This window comes from Candida margitis (assembly GCF_024628925.1).
Source record: "Candida margitis strain CBS 14175 chromosome Unknown scaffold25, whole genome shotgun sequence".
Taxonomy (NCBI): domain Eukaryota; kingdom Fungi; phylum Ascomycota; class Pichiomycetes; order Serinales; family Debaryomycetaceae; genus Lodderomyces; species Lodderomyces margitis.
The window spans coordinates 129,661-153,583 of record NW_026261727.1 but is presented as its reverse complement, the minus strand read 5'-3'; the positions used below and the strand labels follow the sequence as shown (position 1 = coordinate 153,583).

The following is a 23,923-nucleotide window of genomic DNA, read 5'->3' as shown; positions in this document are numbered from 1 at the left end:
AGTAGAGATATTGTTCGTACTACAATTTGTAAATAAAAACAGCATAACAATAATAATAGTAATAAAAATGATTGTAACTTGAGGTAGTCATATATCCTCCCCCCACTCTAAACGGCCAATCTTGGTTGAACAAATCTCACTGCATCATTAACCGTCTTGTCCTTTTCTGGCAACACACAATTGCTTTGATCAATCATAAACCCACTAAAGTAATTATCAACTAATTTCAACCCTTCACTAGAAAATGGAACCACTTGAGCAACATGACTATCAGGGCGAACAATCAACATGGCACCATCCTTCTTATCGATTCCCAAAGTTTTATAGATATCAACAGCAATACCATCATAAGATTTACCAGCACCACTAAAGATCCTCCAGTAATCAGTACGTCCTTTGAAATCAATGGCGTGAGTAAATTGCGGGAAATCATGGAATTCAATATCGTGTCTTTGAGAAGCATGAATGGTCAAAATTTCAATCACTGAGCTTGGAAAAGCATTAACTGGGGTGTATCTCTTAAGGAAACTGTCTTTGGATTCAAGAACATCGTTGAACTTTTTCAAAATGTCCCAGTTGGACTTGTGCTGATGCAAATCTCCAGGGAAAATCAATAATCTAAACCGTCCATCTGACACCAACTTGTCACCCAAGTGCAACAACTTGTAATCGATTTGACCCAACATCAAATCACTCTGTAATCTTCTTCCCACTGCGACCTTGTTGGCCAATGGGTGGAAAACACCCTCTGATTCTTCTCCTGGACGGGATTGGGTTCCTGCTTTTTTAACCATTATTGAATCTTGATAATCGGAAATGGTACCACTGGCAAACTTACCTCCTTGGAGATAAACTTGATGGAATTCATCCAAATCAACACCGCCATCATTTGATTCATCCAATTTTTCAGCGTGGGGAACCATTGGTTTACCACTAAACAAACGAGAAAATTTATGATCAAATTCAATCAAATCATGGGCCACCTTCTTTCTTTCCAATTCGTACGTTTGTAAAATGTCCAGTTTTGCCAATCCTTTACATACCAATGCAAATTTGAATCCCAAGTTGTAGGCATCTTGCATTGACACATTCATACCTTGACCGGCTTTAGGGGAATGGGTATGGCATGCATCACCCGAAATAAACACACGATTATTGCGGTGGAATCCGGTAGCAATACGTTGACCAATTTGGTAACCAGTAAACCAACTCACATCAGTAACGTCCAACTCAAATGGTTGGATAATTTCCTTGGCTTGTTTGACAATGGATTCAGGAGTGATTTTAGACCGGTCGATTCTACCCTTGGCTTTAGTGCCATCGGCATCATTGCCTCCTTCCTCTCTAACAACTTCCTTCAATTGGATATAAAGACGACACAAGTCATTTTCTCTAGGAATAATCATCATCGATCCGCAGTCTTTGGAATGAATAGCACATCTGCTTCTAATATCGGGGAAGTTGGTGATTGGAACCATATCAATGACTCCCCAAATGAAATCAGTTGTTTCTCCTTGCATTTCAATATCCAATTGTTTTCTAACCCAACTGTGGGCACCATCTGAACCAAGCACGTACTTGGCCTTGATAAGTTCGAAGTCCTCAACGTTGCCATCACTAATATGGTCAGCATAAAACTTGTCTTGATCTCCTTCAAATGCTCTGAATAACCCATTAGAAATGTTTCCATATTGTTCTGGCTTGGCCAAGTCATCATCTAACTTCTTGACCAATACTTCAACAGCATAATCTTGATCATCAGTCATGGTTTCATCGATCTTGATCGAGATTGGCAAATATGGACGTTCAACTTTAACCTTACCTTCTGAAAACTGATCAATAGAAGTATTGAGCCAGTTCTCAATCTTTCCCTGATGAATCACACATTCATGGAATCTTGAAATACCAGGAATGAAATCAGGGATACGTGACTTCCTAGCCAACTTACCTTCTTCGTTGGGTGACCAAAAACTCATTTCCATCATATGATTAGCCGATTTCCATGCTTTGTCCAAGGTAACAAAATCAAACGCGTCTTCACTAAAGGACTGAAAGATTTCAAATGAACGACTTTGCAATCCATCAGCTTGGCCGGCAAATATGCTTCCAGCACGCTTATCGATGATTCGACAGGGGATTCCACATCTGGTTAACCATAAAGCACACATCAATCCTGATGGGCCGGCACCGATAATTAACACATCTGTTTTTGACTCTTTGATTGTCTTTTGTGAGGGCATTATGCTTGATTTAGTTTTGTTTGATGGTTTAGAAACATCCTTCACAACAGGTGGTGAAGTCACGGGGGTATATATATATATATACACATGTAAATGTGTTTGTGTTTGTGTTTGTGTGGGGTGTGGGTATAGACGATTAAACTTTTAGCTGACGATGATTTCCATCCTCAGAATGTGGGGTGCATGTTAGGGCTTTTTCCACTAAATACAAGATGAAAAGAGACACCCGTTTTGAAAGGCTTATCGGAAATTGATGTCAATTTATGTTTCAAATGATTTTTGTATTTTTCCGACAGTGACTAAGTAAAATGAGGACAAAATAGTGGAATTAGGTCCACATGGATTTATTTTTCCTCGCCGCCAATTTCCGACAAAACGCGACTGGACTCTTATACAAGTGGATGTTTAAAGGTTAATATTATTATTATTATTATTATTATCAATATTCTCTTTTCTTTTTATTTGTGGGGTTGATATGACCACCATCGTACCATTGAAAGCATCCCCTGGGTAAAAGTTCAAGAAGTTTAACTTTCTTCAATAGAGTTTGAGCCAATTCTAGACGAACAATTACCAATCAATTCCCACCCCCGTCTTTGTACAAAAAGAAACTTTAAACTTATCATTAAAATGAGGAAAGAAATAAAACCCTGCATACTAAACACGGTGCCCTTTTACTTGTTTCTTCTTCCTTCTTCATCATCTGGAGGTGGTATGATCTCTGCAGCATGATACAATTCCGGTTCAATGTCTCCAATATAAGCTGTGTCGCCAAAACCTCCAATAATGTACACCCCATCAACCTTGAGCTTCACCCAGTGAGACTTATGTGGAGATACAATAGATCCAGGAAGCCACAACGATGAGTCAGGGTGTCTAGTAACAAAACATCTCTCCAACTTCAATCTTCTGGGATCCAAAGGGTTGAAAAAGTTGATGTACTCCAATCTCCCAGTTAATTGAACCCGTGGCGAGCCTGCGTTTGATCCTTCACGCTTCCCTGGATAATTAGACGGAACTTTATCCCAATCAGGATGATCGCCATCCCGAATTGCAAAACTGAATGGCAGCCCCTTAATGATGTTTTGATTAGCACCACCAACATCTATAACCAACCAGTATGGATCACCATCTTCATCGCAATCGGCGTAGTATTCCATATTAACCACAGGCAATTGTTTGGTTTTGCCATCCCTCAGCTTCCATGTTTTAATGGTTGCAACACTGGCAAGTGACTCTCTATTAACCAAAGTCCTTGCTACCGAAGCCCCTTCTTCTTCTGTAGGTCCGTCATCCTTCTCAAAGATAACAACATCTTCAAACGGTAATGCAATTACAGCTATTATAAAGTAGTATATCAATAGCCAATTCATGGTTTGGAAGTTTATATGAGGGGGTGGTGTTGACGAATGTAGCAATCAGGGGAGGATACGATAACACATGCACATTTATCTGTAATTTTAATTTTACAGAGAAAAAAAGAGACGAATCCAGCACTACAAAATTGAGCTCAGTCAAAATGTAAGTCCGATCGGCACTTTCTCTGAGTGTCTATTGTTTTTGAAAACCGAATACTGCTCACATAATAAAGTTGGGCTGGTTGATCAACACTTTGAAGATACAGCAGTGAAGAAAGCTAACTATTCGTGTGTGCCCGCCAAAGATTTTGCAAAAAAAATGCGCAAACCCGGAATCGAACCGGGGGCCCAACGATGGCAACGTTGGATTTTACCACTAAACCATTTGCGCTTTTCGTTGAAAGCTTTTGCTTTTCAAGTTACTAAAGTTAATATTTTCACGTGATATACACATGAAATGCACGTGAATAATCTGTCAATTTGTGAGCATAAAAAAATTCTGACAACAAAACTTATGCCATACGACAACTAACACACACGTACTTCCCAACACCACACATTCAATGCTCGATTTAAACCCATCACCGGAGCAATTGTTGTCCAAATATGGATTAAGCACACCCCGTCCGAAAGAACGTGGGGATGTGCGCAACATTGACCAATCGTATCCCGAAAACTTATCTGGACTCTCCACTGAAGAGTCGTTTCAGCTTATGGAGTCAATATTGAACGCGGACAATGCTGATGGATATGAATGCGAGCCAACTAAAGGCCATGAATTGGAGGATCCATTGAAAGGACGCGGGTCTAATATTGTGGTTGACCTCATGAAGAAAGGAATAATATCGTCACAGGATGATCCTTTAGTAAAAGACTACTTGATAAGTTCTCAAACATTCAAACCGTACAAGTATTTAACCACGATTCACAAGGACACCCCGTTAAAAGTGTTGGATGACTCATTGCACTTTTTGGACAAAAGTATTCAGTCGTACACCAAAGATTTACAGGCCGCCCTTGATTCGGATATCACGAACGCTCTAAACATTAAAGCACAGATGGATGGGACATTGCAAGGATTTAAACAGCTGAAGACAAAACAGCAAGAGGATAAAGAAACTTCCAAGTACTTCAATCCTCAGCGACATCGATTGAAAACGTCTGATGGTGCAGATAATGGTGACATCTCTTCAGAACTTGAACTGTCATTGAACAACTTGGCAACGACAAACACTTTGTTGATAAAGCCGATAATTGAAAATAAAGCCAAGGAAGACAGACTCAATATCATGTTGGAATTTATAAAGTCAAACGCTTTCTTATTTAATATACCACGAAAATTGATCAATTCGCTTTCAGCGAACGATAGTCACCAGTTTATTGATGACTATACTAGATATGATCGGGAGAAAATGCATGTGTTGAGGAGGATTGACACTTCTTTTCAAGCAGATGTGGAGAAGCTCCAGCAATCAAATGGTGACCACCAAGACGAAGCTGCACTTGCCAATTTGAAGAAAATTAGACTTCTGAAACTCACCATTGTAGCAAAATTGTTTCAAGAAATAGAAGTGATTGCCAGTCAATTCAGGGATAAAACTTATCAGGAGTTGTCGTCATTGGACCACGAAGCTAGTAGTAGCCAAAGTTCAATTAGTGGAGCAGGCTCACGCAATAAAGATGATCAAAAGTTTATGTCATTGGTGGAAAACTTGTCGAAGATAGAGGGTGCTCGCGGCAAAGGCAGTCAATCTGACCCAATAGGTGTATTCTTGAACAAGCAAATTGACGTGTTGGTAACTGATTTTGAATACCAAGAAAAGAAATTTGATACAAAATTTGTTTTGATGCAGAAGAAACTAATTGACTATGTGGCATCCTTAAGAGCAGAAAGGAGGCAGGGGTCACATGTAGGTTATATTTCCGAAAAGTATGAGAGCTATAAAAATGAAATCAAGTTGGCCAAGAACAAGGAGGAGAAAATGTTGGCTATTGACGAGGCATTTGAAGGCGGTGATGCCCTTGATATCAGTTTAGTCAACGAGACATGGTTGGTGTTGGTAAACTTTATGAGTTATATGGAAACCATATTCATTAAACTAGTTGGAAAATTTTCCAACAACTATGGCAGTTATTACAAGTTGAATGTGGACCCAAAGGGATCCATTAGAGACCGGTTCTTTCGGGCAATAAACGAAGCTGTGGACCTTTTGGTGAGGTTGTTTCATTCAGAGTCAAGTTCCAGTGACAATAAAGAGGTTAATAATTTAGAGTCCTTGCCTTCAAACTACAGACAATTTGTTCCTTGCTACTCCAACTCTTTGTCCTCAATTCATCTGTTGAGTATAATCCAGACAAAAGTGAACCGTATCTTAACAAAGTTGGGTGTTGCAGTTACTACCATTGGAAATATCAGCAGGTTTGAAGATACAAACAAACAATTGAAGTCGTTGAAAAGTGCCTCACTGCATATAAATCAAAAAATCTTGGAGGCTGTATGCTCTACTTGGGTCAATGACTGCTCTCAATTTTATGATTTAGAAGATTGGAAGATTGAAGATAGGTACAACACCAAGGATGGCTCATGTACTAAATTGGTCAATGTCATTGAGTACTATCAACTATACATGATTTCCAAAGTTAGCAAAATCATACTCAGCAAAGAAAAAGAGAATCAAGATGAAGTAAACATTGTGGCTTCATATCCAAGCAAGCGAGTCCTTGTGAGTATTGAAATACAGTTTATGAGAACTTTGAATATCCTTGTGGACTCTTTGATGAAAAAGTACACTATAGACCGTCTATCGCTATCCAAAGGGAAAGGATCAAGCATAGAGATTTTCAAGATTCTAACTGTGAATAACTTGGACAAGTTGTCAAGAACTACATACCCTGTTTTGATTTACCAGTTTGATCAGCGCTTTGGTAAAGACTTGTCCAAGCAAAAGCTCAAGTTATTTGCAGATATTGATAAGGCTAGCTTGACTATACTTGATGACATTTTGGCAAATGAAAAAGAAGCGATTGCTTCAGTAACGAGTGGATTTTTTAGTCACATATCAGAAACTCAAAATGATGTGGCTCAGAAGGAACATACCTTATCAGTTGATGCATTTGTATTTGAAGTTTTGATGCATTTTGTCAAACTTGTTCATAAACTCAAACCATTGACAAGTGTGGATATATTTGTCACAATTATTAATGAGTTGCAGTACAACTTTTTGAAAAGTATTCAAGACGGATTGAGAAGCGTCAACATTCGCAACGCTGCAACGTTATACAACTTGCAACTAGATTGCAATTTCTTGCATAGCGTGTTTGAGATGTCAAAGGGACTCAGGTTGAATGATTCAACGTTTAGCTTATTGGAAAGCCTTTTGGACAACATTGGAGCACAAATTCGCGAATGCGATGCACCCCATTACAGCGAACAATACGGCGACGCCACGTTCAAAGAGACATTAAAAACCAGTTTGAAGTCATCCAAAGCACAATTTGAATGTTTTTAGTGGCCGTTGTAGAGATGGTGGTACCATGTTGGGCCAATATACAATACACTTTGCATATAGTATACAACTATGGAAATTGCTGTTGTTTTGGAGCACTTGCTCTTATATAGCTGGTGAATTTTAGGTGCATACGTTTGTATTGCATTGAGATCCAATCTCTCATGAATGTAATTACTCCTTATGGCTAAAACTTCAAATCTTGCCTCATGATGATGACACTTCACTTTGTTAATCCTGCTTCCAAAGATTAAGTAAATACTATCTCTTTTTTATCTCAAAATCAAAATAAAACTTGGTGTTACCAATTCTCTTCACAACTTCTTCTACCTCAACTTTCAAGTTGCTATATCCTCCGGACTCTTGGTCCTCAGGCGTGCTCTTCGGTGTACCTGCAACCAACGAACGAGTAGTCAACGCCATTTGGATACACAACACCCTGCCAGAAAAAAAAATGCACCAAACTAATCAATCTATCACCACATGAGACCTCCTCATCAAGCTCCATAGTTTTAATTTCCTATAGGTTGCCTAAAAGAGCTAGCAGTAAGAAGAAGTAACTAGAAAAGACTGCACAAAAAAAATTAAAAGCCCGACGCGGGACTCGAACCCGCAACCTTGAGATTAAAAGTCTCACGCTCTAGCCGATTGAGCTAGCCAGGCTAATTTAGGAGATTTAGGGCCACTAAAATATGTCAGCGGTAAAAATTGTAATTTTTCCTGTTTGTGCAGTATTGATTCTCTCCGTGTTTTCTCTCTTGAATTATAAAGTTGATCGATAGAGCTCTGATATGTACAGTCTAAGCATCTACTGCTTGATCCCCTTTTTAGTATCTCTGCTGTAACAATAATCAAAATTTATGAGTAATTTGTTTTCAAACTTTTTTGGTAAAACAATTAAGTTAAAAACTCAATTTATTAAAGGGTTGGTAAGAATAAACTACAAATTTAATAGATAACGCGCCTTTCTAGACAAATCTTCCAACCTTGCTTTTCTTCGCCTTTCCCTATTAACGTGCTACAGTATCCAATTTACAAGTCAATTCCATACTGCTGATTTTTTCTTTGTAGCTAAACTTGCTTCCCAAATCTGTTGGCATTATTAGAAACATATATACCAACACATAATGAATTATATTGCTTGAGCTCATGGGAAGTAATTGACCCAAGCTTCCTAAACTTCGAAATTTTTTTTCATTCGACGCTAATTTACTCAAGATAACATACTGCGCGGTTTTGAGAATTGCACCGCTGTGCTACGTGTTTTATATCTGCGTTATTTCCATTGCTTAAAAATGCACACTTCAAATGCAGTCGTTTTTACCAGTGGTAGTGGTGGTGGCGTTCCTAGGAAACTAATACAAAAGTCCCCCAGGAAGGTGTGCAGTATGAGAGATTTTGCCGATCAAGTGACTAAATATCATGCGATAGGGACACTCATGCATAGCTCAAAACTTTTCCAAAATGATACAAAATGTTGAAATTAGCTTGGGAAGACCTGAAGGCCACCGGAACTGAGATATTTGTTTACGCTATTGCTTGAAAATTGCTGCAAATTAATTATTTTTTAAATTGATTAGGGAAAGTGCATGACTTTCCCAGTTCATCTCAGCTCTACAAGGAAGTGCAAAAGACATCAGAAAAGAATGACTTTTACTATGTCTCTAGCTTCCATCACACCCACATTGCCACCTACCATAAACTCTAAAACACAGCTCATCATCTCTTTTTTACAAGGGAATAATCAGAAGAAAACAAAAATAAAAACACATTACTAAGCAACCTCAGCATGACTACTAAATAAGTAACCATTTTGAGGTCATTTATCCAAACGGTAGACACAACTTCCCCTTAGATTAGAGATGTAGTGACTGAAATCGTAGACCCGGAGATGACTTACACGTTTTTGTTTGTGTTACTGGATTTGCCGGGGTAGTGTACTCGGAGTCAGAGTCAAAAAAACAAAAGTTTCCGCTGGCAATTAAACTCCGAGTTGGGAATAGGCTATTGTCTTCCAAAGGTTAACATGAGCTATACCTAAATTCATTTAGTATACTCTGGCTAGTGTTATTAGTATAAATACGCTTTGTATTATCCAATATTTTGTACCTTTATAGAAATAATATGAAAATGGAAAGAAAGGATTGTGGCCGGGAGTTTAAACACCGAGAAGAAGAAAAGTCACAAATTGAACTTAGAGTAGCAGCTTAAAGAATTTGAGTTTTTTTTTCTTTTTTAATTTTAATTTTTTCTCGTTTGCCAATCAACATACATCAAAACCAAAGAGTTATTCATTACATAGACTCATTGATAAAATATATCTATTCGTTTAAACGACATCATCATCACAGACATCATCACACACACATACACACACAATGTTGAGATCGTTTAAACCAACTTCTGTGCAACAAAAGTTTGCTCAATTCGTTAGATTTGCATCCACCAAGAAGTACGACGTCGTTGTCATCGGAGGTGGACCAGGTGGATATGTTGCTGCCATCAAGGCCGCACAATTGGGATTGGACACCGCCTGTATTGAAAAAAGAGGAGCCTTGGGTGGTACCTGTTTGAATGTTGGCTGTATTCCATCCAAATCCTTATTGAACAACACTCACTTGTTGCATCAAATACAACACGAAGCAAAGGATAGAGGTATTGCCATTGATGGTACTGTTGGCGTTGATTTTGCCAAATTGATGGCTGCCAAAGAAAAATCAGTCAAACAATTGACAGGAGGGGTCGAATCATTGCTTAAAAAGAACAAGGTCGAGTACTTGAAAGGAACAGGTTCATTTGTTGACGACAAAACAGTCAAAGTCCAACCCATTGATGAAAATGCTGAACCAATTGAGGTTAAAGCTGACAACTTTATTGTTGCTACTGGTTCGGAGCCAACACCATTCCCTGGTATCGAAGTTGATGAAGAGAGAATTGTTACATCTACCGGTATTTTAGCCTTGAAGGAAATTCCAAAGAGATTAGCAATCATCGGTGGTGGTATTATTGGTTTAGAAATGGCTTCAGTATACTCAAGATTAGGATCGAAGGTTACTGTTATTGAATTCTTGCCAGCTATTGGAGCTGGTATGGATGCTGAAGTTGCCAAAACTTCTCAAAAATTGTTGTCAAAGCAAGGATTGGACTTTAAATTAGGTACCAAGGTCACCAAGGGTGAAAGAGATGGAGATGTGGTCAAGATCGAAGTAGAAGACGTCAAGTCTGGTAAGAAGGAAGATATCGAGGCTGATGTTTTGTTAGTTGCCATTGGTAGAAGACCATATACTGAAGGATTGAACTTGGAAGCTGCTGGTTTAGAAAAGGATAACAAAGGTAGATTGATCATTGATGATCAATACAAGACCCAGAAGGACAACATTAGAGTCATTGGTGATGTTACTTTTGGTCCTATGTTGGCCCACAAGGCCGAGGAAGAAGGTATCGCCGCTGCTGAAATCATCAAAAACGGTCACGGTCACGTAAACTATGCCAACATTCCTTCTGTGATGTATACCCATCCAGAAGTTGCATGGGTCGGATTAAACGAGCAGCAATTGAAAGAGCAAGGAATCAAATACACCGTTGGTAAGTTCCCATTCATTGCCAACTCTAGAGCTAAAACCAACTTGGACACCGACGGTTTCGTAAAGATCCTCGCTGATGCTGAGACTCAAAGAGTTTTGGGAGCTCACATTATCGGACCAAATGCCGGTGAAATGATTGCTGAAGCTGGTTTGGCCTTGGAATATGGTGCTTCTGCTGAAGATATCGCAAGAACGTGTCATGCTCACCCTACATTATCTGAAGCCTTCAAAGAAGCTGCATTGGCTGCCTACGATAAACCAATCAACTTCTAGGTTGGGACAATTACATACAGTTACTCCCTAGATACGTAGTTGAAATTTTATAAAAACTTTACTTAAAAACCAATAGGCTTCTCGGAGTTCTTTGGCAAAAGTGCCATAAACTTGTAGATTTTGCCCATTTTATCGTCATCAGTTAGTCTCCTGTAGGCTCCATATATTTTATCTTGCATTTCTTCATTGTTGCTATTTTGTTTCAAAAGTTGATCAATGCGGTACCCTACTCCAATATTATGGAGCCAATCACCCTGGTTGATCGGGCCTTCAACATCAACTATATTCTCGGAAAGACTCTTTAAATTAGTGAAATCAACGTCAATGGATAGATCGACTTCTCCTGGCTTGTAAAAAGGAGAGACAAACTTGTGCTTGTAAATACCACGTAGTGAATTCTCAGGAATTTGGTTCACCACTCCATAATCAACGACCAAAGCAGCACCTAATGAGTTAACATTGTCTATCAACTGAGCTATTTTCAATGTATAGAGTTCTGCGTCGGGGCATATTTCAATCCGAGACTCAACTGGCAAATCTTTGTACCTCTTGCTTAATTTTGGAATCATTGATGCAGGTGTTTCTTTTGGAGATATAGTCAAGTGGAATTCAGTATCTAAAGTGGGGTCCTTTGCAGCCCCAGGCGAGTCCTCTCTACTGCCTTCCAATTTTAACTGTGTATTCAAAACAGTCGGACTGTCTTCAACCACCAATTCACGCCAACCTTCTTCTTTCTTTATAAATGACTTTATTGGCAATGCATCGAAAAACTCATGGGCAATGATATAGTTGGCTGATTTTTGTGCCTCTTGTTGCTTGATATCTTTTTCAGTGTCAACCCAGATAATGGCGTTGCCCCATTTTGTAGTAGATCGATTAAATCCTTCTTCGGTTGTCTCGAATGAATCTTGTTTGTGGTTGCATAAAAGTTTATATTGCTCAAGTCTCAACACTTTAGAGGCCTCAATCAACACAATCTCGACATTGGGCTTGATTTCGCTCACTTTTTCAACAAATCTATTGAAGGTCTTTATCACATCATTTATTAGAGTACCCTTACCTGGACCCAACTCAATGAATCTTATGTGTGTTGGCTTGTTCTGAGATTGCCATATTGTAAAGTACCAGATTCCAATCATTTCACCAAACACAGAAGAGATTTCCGGACTGGTTATGAAATCTCCCGTTTTCAAGTTTAATGGATCTCGCGTGGTATAGTAGCCAAAATCAGGATGAGTTAAGCATTGCCTCATATACGAGCTTAGCGTTATTGGCCCAGTCAATTTAATTGCTTGTTTGAAAAAATCGGTCAAGCTCTTGATTGAATCTTTGGATGCAGCTGGACCTTGCTCAGGGAATTGAGGAAGCTTGCCAATATTCTCCCTCACATTGTGGTCTCCTTTAATTTCTCCTTCCAATTTGGCAATCTGCTCTTTAATCACTCTTGCAGCTTCTTTATACTCCTCCTCTGTGAATTTTCCAAAGTATAAACCATCTTTGTGTGGCGGCACTTTGGTGGAAGATTCTTTTGGTTGTGGGTCAGACTTTGGTTTAAAATTGCTGTCGTAGTTTGAAGCAAGATATCTTCGCGTAGTTCTTGTAATGCAGGTGGCACCCAGTCTATAGAATTGCTTGAGCATGGTGTGTACCTCGTGCAGAAGATAAAGGAGAAGAAGAAGAAGATTTATGATTGCAAAGGGCGAATTTGATGCTCATCATTGGTGAAGAGCTACCACGCCAGGGTTCTTGTGGCTCTTCATGCTTAAATGTCTATGTAATAGTATCAACGGCTGGAGAGTCCCTACTTAAACAACTATGATAGCCTTTCCTCCTCCCTGCTGTATGCACCGTTCAATGTTATCTCTTGTATAGTTTGGATCTGGCTTTCGAGTACACGCACAAAATCCACCACTTTGCTTCAAGGTGGAATGCAACGCAAATCTAGACCACAAGATACATAAATACAAGAAAGTTTATAAGAAATAATTAATAGTTGATGCATTATACGATGCTTATTGTCCAATTACAACAGCAACAACAACAACAACAACAACAACAACCACAACCACAACCACTATTATTACCAACTGTTCAACCTCAATTTCTCGTACAAATTATATAGAACATATTCATATCATCATTCTTATTTGTATTGAGGTGCGTTGTCTGACGTCAAAATTTTTTTCATTAAAAATAAAAAAAAATAAAAAAAAAATAAATAAAAACAAAACAGACGAAAAAATAAAAAGAATAAAAAAGTTGACTCGATCTGAATTGAATCGTAGATTTGGGAAATACATTACATTACCAACAAGTAAAGACACTTTTACATTAGACGTTTACTTTTCAAAAAATTTTTCATACTGTTTATTGTACCACTACAGTATCAAATTTGGCATACCAAATCTAAGCTCATCATTGCCGTATAGATGTCGTTTGCAGAGAATTTCTGGACTCAGGATTATAACCTGGGGTTCCAAATCCTATTTGGACAACTATACGAGGGTATACACGAAAATGATGACTTCATAGATTTGTTCAAAAAAAGAATGGATCTGGAGATGCTATATGGTACTTCTCTTCAGTCAATATCAACAAATTCAAAGCCTACTAGCAAACGCCAAACCAATGACGATTACGCGTCAACAATCAAGAATGTATACACCGAATTGCACGATAACTTCCACAAACAAGGACAGTACCATATTGACATTGCCGAAAACATTGAAACAATGGTTCTCAGTCCATTTGAAAAATGGTGTAAGGAACACGAACAACGAGTTGGATACTCTACGTCGACCATCAACGCAAAATATAAATCGCTAAAATCAACACAGGCTCAAGTGGACAAGTTACAAAAAAAATACTTCAACAAATGCAGAATTTTAGAAGAGTTTAAAAGCCACTATTCTGAGGAGGAGTTGAGTGAGGAAATGGGTGACTCTGAGTTTCACAGGAGAATTTCAGCATCCCAAAAAGCGGCCGAATCCACTGACGAAGATGGAGGTGAGGAAGGGGAAACCAGCTTTGAATTTACATATGCCGAGTTTAACTCTAAACAAATGGAAACTCTTTTGAAGCAAATGTTGATTGGTATACCTCGAGCTGCACATAAAGTTCCTATTTTAGGAACATACCAGGACGTGTCTACAGGAAGCTCCATCACGCAATGGGTTCTCGACAATGTATTTGAAGTTGAAAAAAATCTAGACAAGGCAGAAAAATTTGGCCAAGACTTAATCAAGCATGACTTTATCAGAGTTGTTGGATCAATGGGTAAGTCATTCATCAATTCGTCTCAATTTTTTTACCAATGGAAACAGAAGGCTTTTGATGTTGCCCAGATAATCCCAAATAGCAACGATGTCAGTAGTAATGGATTTTCCAAGGGTTTCGGCACATTCAATTTTGATGACGTTAAGGAAGCAATGGGAGTTAGCGGTGTCGACTATTCCGACAAAACACAATATCCTAAATTGCTCAATGATGTCAAGTCTTTGGATTTGCTGTACTTTGAAAAAGTTAGAGAGCTTGATGCATTGAGGTGCGAGTTTGAGGAGCTTGTTATGGACCATCTAACCTTTATGCAAAAGTGTGAATTAGACCGATTGAAAGCTATAAAGAAGGTGACTTTTGATTTCATAGCCACTTTTGCAAATAGGGTAAAACAGTTGCAAATGGTTACCGATGAACTAGTCTTGTTAGAAGAAACAATCAATCCGGTGAAGGATTTGAAATTCTTGATTGAGAATTATGCCACTGGCTACTTCAAACCGCATGTGACATTGTACGACAACTATTACGACTCAAATACTAGGCAGACATTTGGTGTAGACTTGAATGTCAAGTCTAGATTAGACAAAAAGGTAGTTCCAATAATCGTTCAGTGTATTTTGAGCCATTTAGACCACACGTACCCCGACTTAAAGGATGATGAGGAACGGATCAACCTTTGGACTCAACCGGTGCATTTATCTAGTGTGCACAAATTGCGTTCGCAACTTAATGACTTATCTGACCCAGTCAAGATTTCCGAGATACTAAGCGAGTCGAATCCTGTGGTTATTACTAATGTTTTGAAGTTGTATTTGTTGGAATTACCCGACTCATTAATTCCACACAGTTTTTACGATGTGATCAAATTGTTGTATATCAACTATCAAGACGGGTCGCAAAAGGCTACTCGTATTAATGGTCTTCAAAATGTGCTATCGGAATTGCCTAAATGCAACATAGCTACTCTCGATGCCTTGTTGACTCATCTAAAGAGGTTGGTGCAAATAATTGGAGCAAAAGATAAGGAAGCATCAAAGAGCTTACAAGGTGCTCTTTGTTTAGAGTTTGGCAAGTTGATTTTACGCCCCAAGACAAATACACACTCTGAACTTTCAAAGAGCAGTTTCAACGATAAGCATCCTGTTAGTACCATGCAAGACTTGCTTAAAAATAAGGAAACAATATTTAATGAACTCAGGAGAAACAGTTCCAAAACTAAATCCAATAGCGCTGCAAATAGCGCTGCAAATAGCCCCAATGTTAGTCGCACTGGCTCCACCAAGACTCGTCACACTCCACCTCTTGCGCCAAGTGAGTCTTTGGCAGCGAAATCTAAATCTCGTTTGGAATCGAGGTTGAAGAGTGCTATTAAGCACAAGCAAAATGGTCAGTCTACCGACCAACCAAAGGAGGAAGTCGCAGAAGCTCTGTCTTTTCCCCAAGAAAATGATGATGCTGATGATGATAGTAAAGCTCAACCAGAGTCTAGTAGCAAGTCCAGCTCAAGATCCCGCTCTGCAACTCCTCCTCCAACGCCGGCCAAGTCTCCTGCGTCATTAAAACGATCAGTCTCACCAAAAAAGAAAAGATTGTCATCAATGTTGTTGGATGACGCTGTGGAGTCGACACCAAACACGCCGTCCAAGAGTAGAAGCCAACTGGGAGATGAAACAGATGCTTAAACACCATCAAAATTGGGGACTAATGGAAGTTCCAAAGCTTGAAAGGAATGAGCATAGACTGAAGATTAAATTCTATTTTCAAGTGATGTACTTTGACTTAGATATTTTATGTAGTCTATAAAAGTTTGGAGTGTTTGATATCGTGTCTAAGACGATAAACAAATACAACTAATGCAAGCAAAACAATCATCAATGGAACCAAAATCCATTTGATTAATTTATCAAAAACTGAGTCCGATGAAGACATAGTGTGTGATGATTCCTGACCCCTCTGTTCATTCTGCTTTCGGTATTGATACTGAACTTCCTTGTGCTCGTTCATCAACAAGTCAACTTTCTTGCCAATTTCTTCCATACTGAAATGTTGCTCCCTAACTTCGCCAATGACTTTTTGATTAAGATCTGACACGGCTTGGAGTAATTGGGCGTATTGTTGAATAAATGTCTCTTTCAAGTCATTAACGATATCACGTGTTTCTTGAATAGCTGAATTTATGTTGGACTGAGACTGAACCAACTGATCAAATTGGTCATTTTGGCTACTTGAAGAAGATGGGTCGAAGTTCTTTGGCAAGTCATTTACCAAGTACTCTAAATGACTCAATTTGTTGAGAACTACCAGAAAATCATTACTCTGGCTACCTTGATTCAGTTTGTCTTGTTGTTGTTGTTGCTGTGGCCTTTCTGTCTCTTCTCTATGTCTTCTAGCTCTTTCCATTAATGACTCTCTTAATACACTTGGTTTTACATAGCCTTCATCTTTTTGTTGCTGCGATCCATCCACAATCTTCTTGACATCAACCTTCAACTCCCCATCAGCCATTAGCCCATGGTCATCAACTGCATCTTCGGTCAACTTGTCCCATACTTTGACAGACAAGATTTCAAAAACTTCTTGTGATTGAGGGTTTGAGTTACTAGTGATTCCCAACTTGAAATTCTGATTTTGGGGCAATTTGACCCTGTCAGTTTTGAAACATAGGTTGTTGTCAACCTGCACCTTAAACCAATTATCACTATGAGATATCCTCAACGTAAATGGTACGTCACTCTCCAAATATCTGAACTGACAATCGCCAATGCTGACATCAAGTCCATTTTCCGCATTCTTTGTTCCATCATTATTAAAGATTTTCAAACCTTGTGTATCTACATTGTTGATTGCGAATCTGAATCCATCATATTGGTCTAGACTTTGACTTTTCCCGTCGTCCAAAAGCCATAAATTTAACCCATTGTCTGAAAATTGAATGTCCTGTGATTTACCTGATGATCTGAAGACTACTTCAACTGTGAAATCGTTTGATGGAATAAAGGACTTTGACCAGATTGAGCCTCGCTGTTCCATTAATAGTCTTCCTTGATCAAATGTAACACTGCTAAGCTGATAGTTGTTTATACGTGATAAACTGTCAATTGTCAATAAATTGGGTAAAGATAATGAATCGAGACTTGGATCATTTCCGCGTGTGTTTGTTTGATCTATGTTTACGTTCGGTACAATTGCAGTAGCCAAGACTGCATTTAATAAAACATTTTTGAATAAACGCATGTTAATGTAAGATAGTTAGTGGTGGTGGACAGTGGCTACTTGTTCGGTAACACAGGCTGTCAAAAAAAAAAAAGTGAAAATTTCGTCGAGAGGCTTTATTAACGGTGTGTGCGGCGCGTGCGATTGTACAACTATCTGTTCTTTTCTTTTTGGCTGCCAGAAGCATTTTGGGTCTTATGCTTGGATACATGTAAGACCTACCTGTCATTGGATTCTACTTGGGGGTAGCCAGATATATTCAACATGAAAAGACTAAAAAAGGGGTACAAACAACTGCTCTCTAATGGTCCTGAATAGTCTTAGCCACGATAGAGTGCAAATTGGATAAGAATTGTTTTACACAAAGAAAATATGTATACCACTGATGTTTTAAATAAGCTCGTACTTATTCGATAGGATAAACTGCTGACCAAAGAAACGACTCAACATCCAAAGCTCAAAACTGTTGTTAATTGAAATCCTTACAAGGTCCAAACTCAGTTCACTATATATTCATATTCCTAAACCTCCAGAACAAAGCAAGATCAGTGACTATGTAGTGAGTTTATGGTGTTACTTTCAAGTAACATTGTATTTGGTATCACTCTTCTCATTATCTATAGCCACGCTATCTAATATGACATAATATATCCATCCAGCATACCATCTCGTTGAGCCATAATCAGAACGTTGTGATTCTCAAATACTATAGCTCGTGAATAAGGCTGCATTTTTATCACTCCAGTTGGCAGGCGGGAAAGCAAAAGTTTTAGATAATTGTTGAGTTTTGTCTCATTTTGGGAATAATTCACTTTCCGGCCATGTTGTTACTCGTACCAGGTTTTAAGGAGAGACCCTTTGTAGACAAAAAACACACACAAAGACACCTCCAAAATTTATCAAATGAAAATCCTCCAAACGTTTGCAAACTTTACTCCTTGTAGTTTTAATATTGGATCAAAGTTTGCTAGTTTCAAGTACTCAAGATACTCAGTTCATTGTTCCGACAAAAAAGTTTAACAAAACTAGTTAATTTTGAGAACCGGTAAAAGTTACCACGAAAAAACAGCAACCCGAAGTTGCTACTCAAAGTTGAACTATATTCAATTACAATACCGAGGATATCTGTAGAGCCCATGGTCCTAAAAACTCTATCCTTGAAGTCGTTTGAGTTTTATTTTTAGGGAATCAAACCAGTGGTAAGTTTTTTAGAGTACGATTTTCTTGTCAATTAGCTTATACCAATTTCAACCCCGAACTCAAACTTCATTTAATTATACTTTCATGTATCTTCCTAGTCTGTACGTTCACTGAACCTTACACTACACTGGAATTGCTCAACAATTTTAATTGCATGGTGGAATCTAGATAGCACAAAACCAAATTACCGAACCTTAAATATTTTGCAGTCAAATATTCACACAGAAAGATTTGCAGTACCATACAACGGCTGAAGTTATTGCCGTATAACAATGAAATGAAATGCATAACCAAATATATGTCCCATTTGAGCCAAAATTTTACCGAATTAGCCAATTGTTGGTAAACAAAGAGTTTGCTTGTGCAGCTGAAAATTCTCAACTCCCTGCGTTGCTGGTGACGCTCATCAAAATGCCACAATGTTTCCTTCATCTCCCCTTACCAGGTGGATTGATCAAAAAAAAAATGGTATATAAAGGCGAAATAGTTTCCACTATTTTCTCCTCCGTATCATTTTTATCTATCAAAACATTCGCTCGCTAACAAACAACATGGTCTCAAAATCTTCGGTTTTCACCACTATTTTACTCGCAGCTGCCGCTTTGGCTCAACCGATCTACAGTAACACTTCTGTGATCCATACCCAAATTGTTGTCACTGACTACACCACCTTCTGTCCAGAAGCAACAACATTTACTATTACTAAATGTTCTGACAATCACTGTCTTCCAACCGCAATCACCGTCACAGAACCAACTACCGTGACGATTACTGATCAAGTCTTGTGTTCAACTGTTTCAACCATTCAGCCACCTGCATCTGCAACTACCCATGAAACTGGAACCGTCATCACTGGTGAGAATTCAAACACCAAAAAGGCAACTGAAACCACTGTTTATACACCAACAACCACCGTTGTGACAATTACTACCTGCAGCAACCACAAGTGTCATCCTACTGAAGTTACCGTTACAACGACCCCAGCCACCACCCCTGCAACAACTCCAACAACAACTCCTGCAACAACTCCAACAACAACCCCTGCAACAACTCCAACAACCACGTCAACTACTGCCCCTGCAACAACTCCTGCAACAACTCCAACAACCGCACCAACCACCACCAATACTCCAGAATTAACAATAATCCCAGATGTAACAGTGTTTCCAGATGTTACACCAACTGGCACTGCCACACACACTGACGAAGGACCAGTTTTCTTGTCAATTGGTGAGGAGGGAACTCCCGTTACTGTGACAGCACCTTCTACAACTGCATCAGTTTCAACTGGTAACAACGCACCCGCACCACTTGCATTGAGTGACTCAACACCACTCTCGTCTTCTTCATCAAGCAGTAGCGCTCCAGGTATTGCTCCTCTTGCCGAAGGCAGTGCTGGTACAACCAAGGTTAGGTCATTATTCATGGCAGCTGTTGTTATTGCAGCTGGTTTGGTTTAAAGGTCCTCCACCCAAGCGACTAATACTTGTTCTCTGGCAAGGTACTCTACCTATAATATGCTTGTTCGTTACTCCAAGATTTTCTCTTTTCGGTTACTCAGTTATAGTGGACTCTATTTCTAGTTTTAGTTTTCGGTCATATATACATTGTTTCTAATTCGGTAAAACCTTAATACAAGTTATATATATGCATTTATTCAGTATACAAACTCGATATCTCTGGCCAAACTCTCTTGTACATGCTCATGGCCACCACATCCTGCGATGTCAACTTCCCATCAAAGTTGGCTTTGAAATAACCATGGGTACCCAAACTTTCCTTAATGAATCCCAGTCGACCTGATTTAGTGAAAAGTCCAATTGCTTTGAAATAGTTGATATCTTCGGGGTTGAAAAACATATAACGCACAGTCACCACACGTTTATGTATCTTGACTGGATGCCCAGTGAGGACTATACGTTCAGCAACAACACGTGTGTGGTCACAGCCCAAATAGGTACCTTTCCCGATGAACTGCACGGAACCGTTTTCGCCAGGTTTAAAAAATATAACCGGCGAGTTGGTGAATAAAGCAGGTGCTATGGCAGTGGCTATCGTCATCATTCCTGGATGTTGGAAATTCTCTTGTTTATGTACATTATTGCTATTGTTTGAGGCTTGATTGAATACTGGATTTATAACTTGTCGACGTGGACCGTATTGAACAACTATAGTATCCTTGTTCTGAATTGGTGTTTCGTAATCTTCCCAGTTCTCGAAAGAGAAATTTGTCACTGCCAATTTATGCTCATGCTCGAGCAACTCATAAACAACAAATGGTTTGGAAGTGACATCGACTTGTTCGAGAATGTATTTTGGTGCCCTGACAAATAATCTCATCTTATTTCCAGGTTGTACTTCAATCTGTTTGATAAACTCTTTATTGACTTTGTTTCGAGTAGCCTTGAAGTTTGCTATACGTAGTAAACGGTTCCATACGCTTGGTTTCTCCAATCCATTCTCATCTGCATCCCATTCACAATTTGCCAATGATTTGACACCCCTGTAACTTTTAAGTCTTTCTCTTGCTGATTCGTTAGGATGCAACTCTATTTCATCTGGAAATTCCAAGTCTTCCCGGGCAGCGGCATTACGATATTCTTCCAACTGGCGTTGTTCTTCCTCTGGTGATAAATCAATATGCATGTCAGATTCAGCATACTCGGTGGCTGCATCGTCAACAATGTCTTGGTTCTCATCCATGACTTCTTCGTCTACATGATCATCATCGCCCTCCTCCAGCTCTTCCAAGTCAGATGCGTTTTCTAAAACGTCATCGACAAACCACCTACTTTGATATTCGGAAGTACCCTTGGGAAGCTTTCTATTGGGGTTACTTTTATTCGTGCCATCATCGTTGAAATAGATCTTACCTTCCGATCTGACGCCCATGCCATCGTCGCCAAAGTCATCGTCCCACATATCAGCATCACCGCCACCTTGCCCCTCTTGGAAATCAGGATTCAACTCGTCCAAGGTGTCTTGATTCTCATTTGGTAAGTACGATTGCTCGATATCACCGTCAATTTGCATTTCATTTCGGCTCCTTCCTGTGCTTTTGCTCAATTTCTCTATCTTGTCTACTAGGAAATCGCCATAGCCTGGTATATGGACCAATCTATTAACATTAAACCCCGTTCCACGACAGGTTCCTTCAATAATTATACCATCATAAGATTCATCATTATGAAATGTGTCAGCCACTACCCATCCTCTAGAATCTCTCCACGTTACCAGTTGAGGGAACTTTTGACAGACATATCTTAGGCAGTTTGCATTATCAGAATCCAGTTCTAATGCATACAACCTATCCTCAGCTGGAAAGAAATGGTTGAAAAATGATTGCAACGATTGTTTAATATCCAATTGAAGGTTGCGTTTAGGGTATGCTGATACTATGTTTGGCAATACACCGATTACAGATCCAATACCTTGTGCTAGTAATGCACGTAGTATTGTCTCTCCGTAGCCTTGTTCAACTTCTTCGTTTGCCGACACTCCAAATATGACAAAATCGGATACTTTTGCAGCATCAAGTATTTGCAATACATTGTCATGATTCGGAAGCACAATCTTCAAGTTTGTTTTGAATTTAGCAACGTTAATATTTGTAACGCCAGGGTATGCAAATTCGGTATTGTTATCATCATCTTGGTTAAACAATTGATACGCGATGTCAACTGGGGATATATCTTTGGTCAAACATATGATGGTGATCACTTTTTGAGCCCCCGAGTTACCTTCAAACAACTTTTTCGTAAGTTTAGTTTCCAAGATCTTGTTCTCTTTCAATTGCTTGGCCAAGTTCTTTCTTGCCTGTTTGTTCAAAGGTTTGGACGACGAGCCGGATGATGTTGTCTTTTCAACTTTACCCTTGTACTGGTTCTTTAATTGTCCTTTGGTTGCATGTTTTGATTTGAATGGCTTGTGGTCATTCTTTAATGTATTCCTATGTGAATTCCCACCCTTGGCCATGATGTCGATATATTATGGTAACTTTGCTGTCGGTTATAAAACTTAGTTAACCAAACACTAAGTCTTAGCTAACGCGATGAGCCCTTTGTTTAGAAATTAATTTGATCTGCGAGATGGTGCTCACGTGATTCAAAACTAGGGCTACAGCCACTTTGATTATATAAGCGAAAATTCAGAAACTCAAAAAGTGTGAGAGTAGTTACACAGAGAGAGAGAAAGAGAATTCTCACGCACTTCGCACGAAACATCAATCAAAAAATTTTGGAATTTTCAGAGTTTTAACAGTTCTGACTATATATCAACAACGTTAGATAAGTATGTACAACGAGGAAATACTAGGAGCGTCAGGTTGAAGTATACAGATGGAACGAGAGGGATGAATGATATGTTGAGGGAAACACTGATAGGAATAGATAATTCAGATGTGTCTACATGAAGAGGATGTCATGCCAGATTTTATCAATCTCAGGGATGCCTACCCTACGCTAGGTTACAACATACAGTACGCATGCAAAGTTACCTTACAGACTAGCAACCACAATCTCAGAATTGTCAAGTTTTTCACGGATAGATGAATTTCAGTTACCATCTTTCAACAAGCAAGTTTACAACAAGAAGACGAAGATTTAGAGAACCTCATCCTTCAAGGACCATTAGGTTTACATGAATTGATCAATACCTTCCCCCATCCCTCAAAGCTTCTACTTCAATCTTCTACTTCATCTTAACAGAATAATACTAACATTTTATGTAGACATTAAAATATGGCACACGAAAACGTTTGGTTCTCACACCCAAGAAACTTTGGTAAAGGTTCAAGACAATGTCGTCATTGTTCTTCCCACTCTGGTTTGATCAGAAAATACGGAATAGACTTATGTCGTCAATGTTTCAGAGAAAAGGCTAACGATATTGGTTTCCACAAATTCAGATAAACATCTGGGAGAGTTATTTTCATCCAAGTGTTTTTTTAAAAAGAAGTGACTTTTTTCATTCATTGATAGGAGACTGCATTTGTTTTGGAAAAAAGGGAGATGCTGTTATTTTTGGAAATGGAAGAAGGGAGTCATTGTTGAAACAAAAGACGGGAGTTTTTATTATTTCATGTAATGTATAGGTAATAAAGAGAAATTTAAAGTTGTAATTGTCTTGCTGTAAGAAATGATTGACTGATTGGATAGCTCTTTGTAATGGATGCCCTTAATGTGGATACACTCTTCTTCTATAAGCGGCAATAGATGATAAATACATAATGCTCATCCGGATTTTCACGTTCAAGTAGAAACAACAAAATTACA

The 23,923-nt window shown here is 38.9% G+C and overlaps 9 protein-coding genes across 9 annotated transcripts; 4 read left to right on the top strand and 5 right to left on the bottom strand. All coding sequences in view use genetic code 12, as the record gives it.

The window, feature by feature from the left end:
- Positions 1-107: 107 nt before the first annotated feature.
- On the bottom strand, positions 108-2,240 carry CANMA_000299 (uncharacterized protein; the record flags this gene model as incomplete). The annotated part of the gene is made up of 1 exon (XM_051815114.1): positions 108-2,240. The coding sequence occupies one exon, from the start codon at positions 2,238-2,240 to the stop codon at positions 108-110; it is 2,133 nt and encodes a 710-aa protein (XP_051674134.1).
- A 674-nt stretch (positions 2,241-2,914) lies between these two features.
- Positions 2,915-3,613, bottom strand: CANMA_000298 (CREG family protein; the record flags this gene model as incomplete). The annotated part of the gene is made up of 1 exon (XM_051815103.1): positions 2,915-3,613. The coding sequence occupies one exon, from the start codon at positions 3,611-3,613 to the stop codon at positions 2,915-2,917; it is 699 nt and encodes a 232-aa protein (XP_051674133.1).
- Positions 3,614-4,161: 548 nt separating this feature from the next.
- On the top strand, positions 4,162-7,107 carry SEC5 (exocyst subunit; the record flags this gene model as incomplete). The annotated part of the gene is made up of 1 exon (XM_051815092.1): positions 4,162-7,107. The coding sequence occupies one exon, from the start codon at positions 4,162-4,164 to the stop codon at positions 7,105-7,107; it is 2,946 nt and encodes a 981-aa protein (XP_051674132.1).
- Positions 7,108-9,482: 2,375 nt separating this feature from the next.
- LPD1 (dihydrolipoyl dehydrogenase) lies at positions 9,483-10,961 on the top strand (the record flags this gene model as incomplete). The annotated part of the gene is made up of 1 exon (XM_051815081.1): positions 9,483-10,961. One exon carries the CDS (start codon positions 9,483-9,485, stop codon positions 10,959-10,961), a length of 1,479 nt encoding a protein of 492 aa, XP_051674131.1.
- A 62-nt stretch (positions 10,962-11,023) lies between these two features.
- Positions 11,024-12,601, bottom strand: CANMA_000295 (uncharacterized protein; the record flags this gene model as incomplete). The annotated part of the gene is made up of 1 exon (XM_051815070.1): positions 11,024-12,601. The coding sequence occupies one exon, from the start codon at positions 12,599-12,601 to the stop codon at positions 11,024-11,026; it is 1,578 nt and encodes a 525-aa protein (XP_051674130.1).
- Positions 12,602-13,390: 789 nt separating this feature from the next.
- On the top strand, positions 13,391-15,919 carry CANMA_000294 (uncharacterized protein; the record flags this gene model as incomplete). The annotated part of the gene is made up of 1 exon (XM_051815059.1): positions 13,391-15,919. One exon carries the CDS (start codon positions 13,391-13,393, stop codon positions 15,917-15,919), a length of 2,529 nt encoding a protein of 842 aa, XP_051674129.1.
- Positions 15,920-16,034: 115 nt separating this feature from the next.
- On the bottom strand, positions 16,035-17,471 carry EMP46 (Emp46p; the record flags this gene model as incomplete). Its single annotated transcript, XM_051815048.1, has 1 exon — positions 16,035-17,471. One exon carries the CDS (start codon positions 17,469-17,471, stop codon positions 16,035-16,037), a length of 1,437 nt encoding a protein of 478 aa, XP_051674128.1.
- A 1,730-nt stretch (positions 17,472-19,201) lies between these two features.
- PGA13 (Pga13p) lies at positions 19,202-20,110 on the top strand (the record flags this gene model as incomplete). Its single annotated transcript, XM_051815037.1, has 1 exon — positions 19,202-20,110. The coding sequence occupies one exon, from the start codon at positions 19,202-19,204 to the stop codon at positions 20,108-20,110; it is 909 nt and encodes a 302-aa protein (XP_051674127.1).
- A 193-nt stretch (positions 20,111-20,303) lies between these two features.
- Positions 20,304-22,625, bottom strand: TSR1 (Tsr1p; the record flags this gene model as incomplete). Its single annotated transcript, XM_051815026.1, has 1 exon — positions 20,304-22,625. The coding sequence occupies one exon, from the start codon at positions 22,623-22,625 to the stop codon at positions 20,304-20,306; it is 2,322 nt and encodes a 773-aa protein (XP_051674126.1).
- Positions 22,626-23,923: the final 1,298 nt, after the last annotated feature.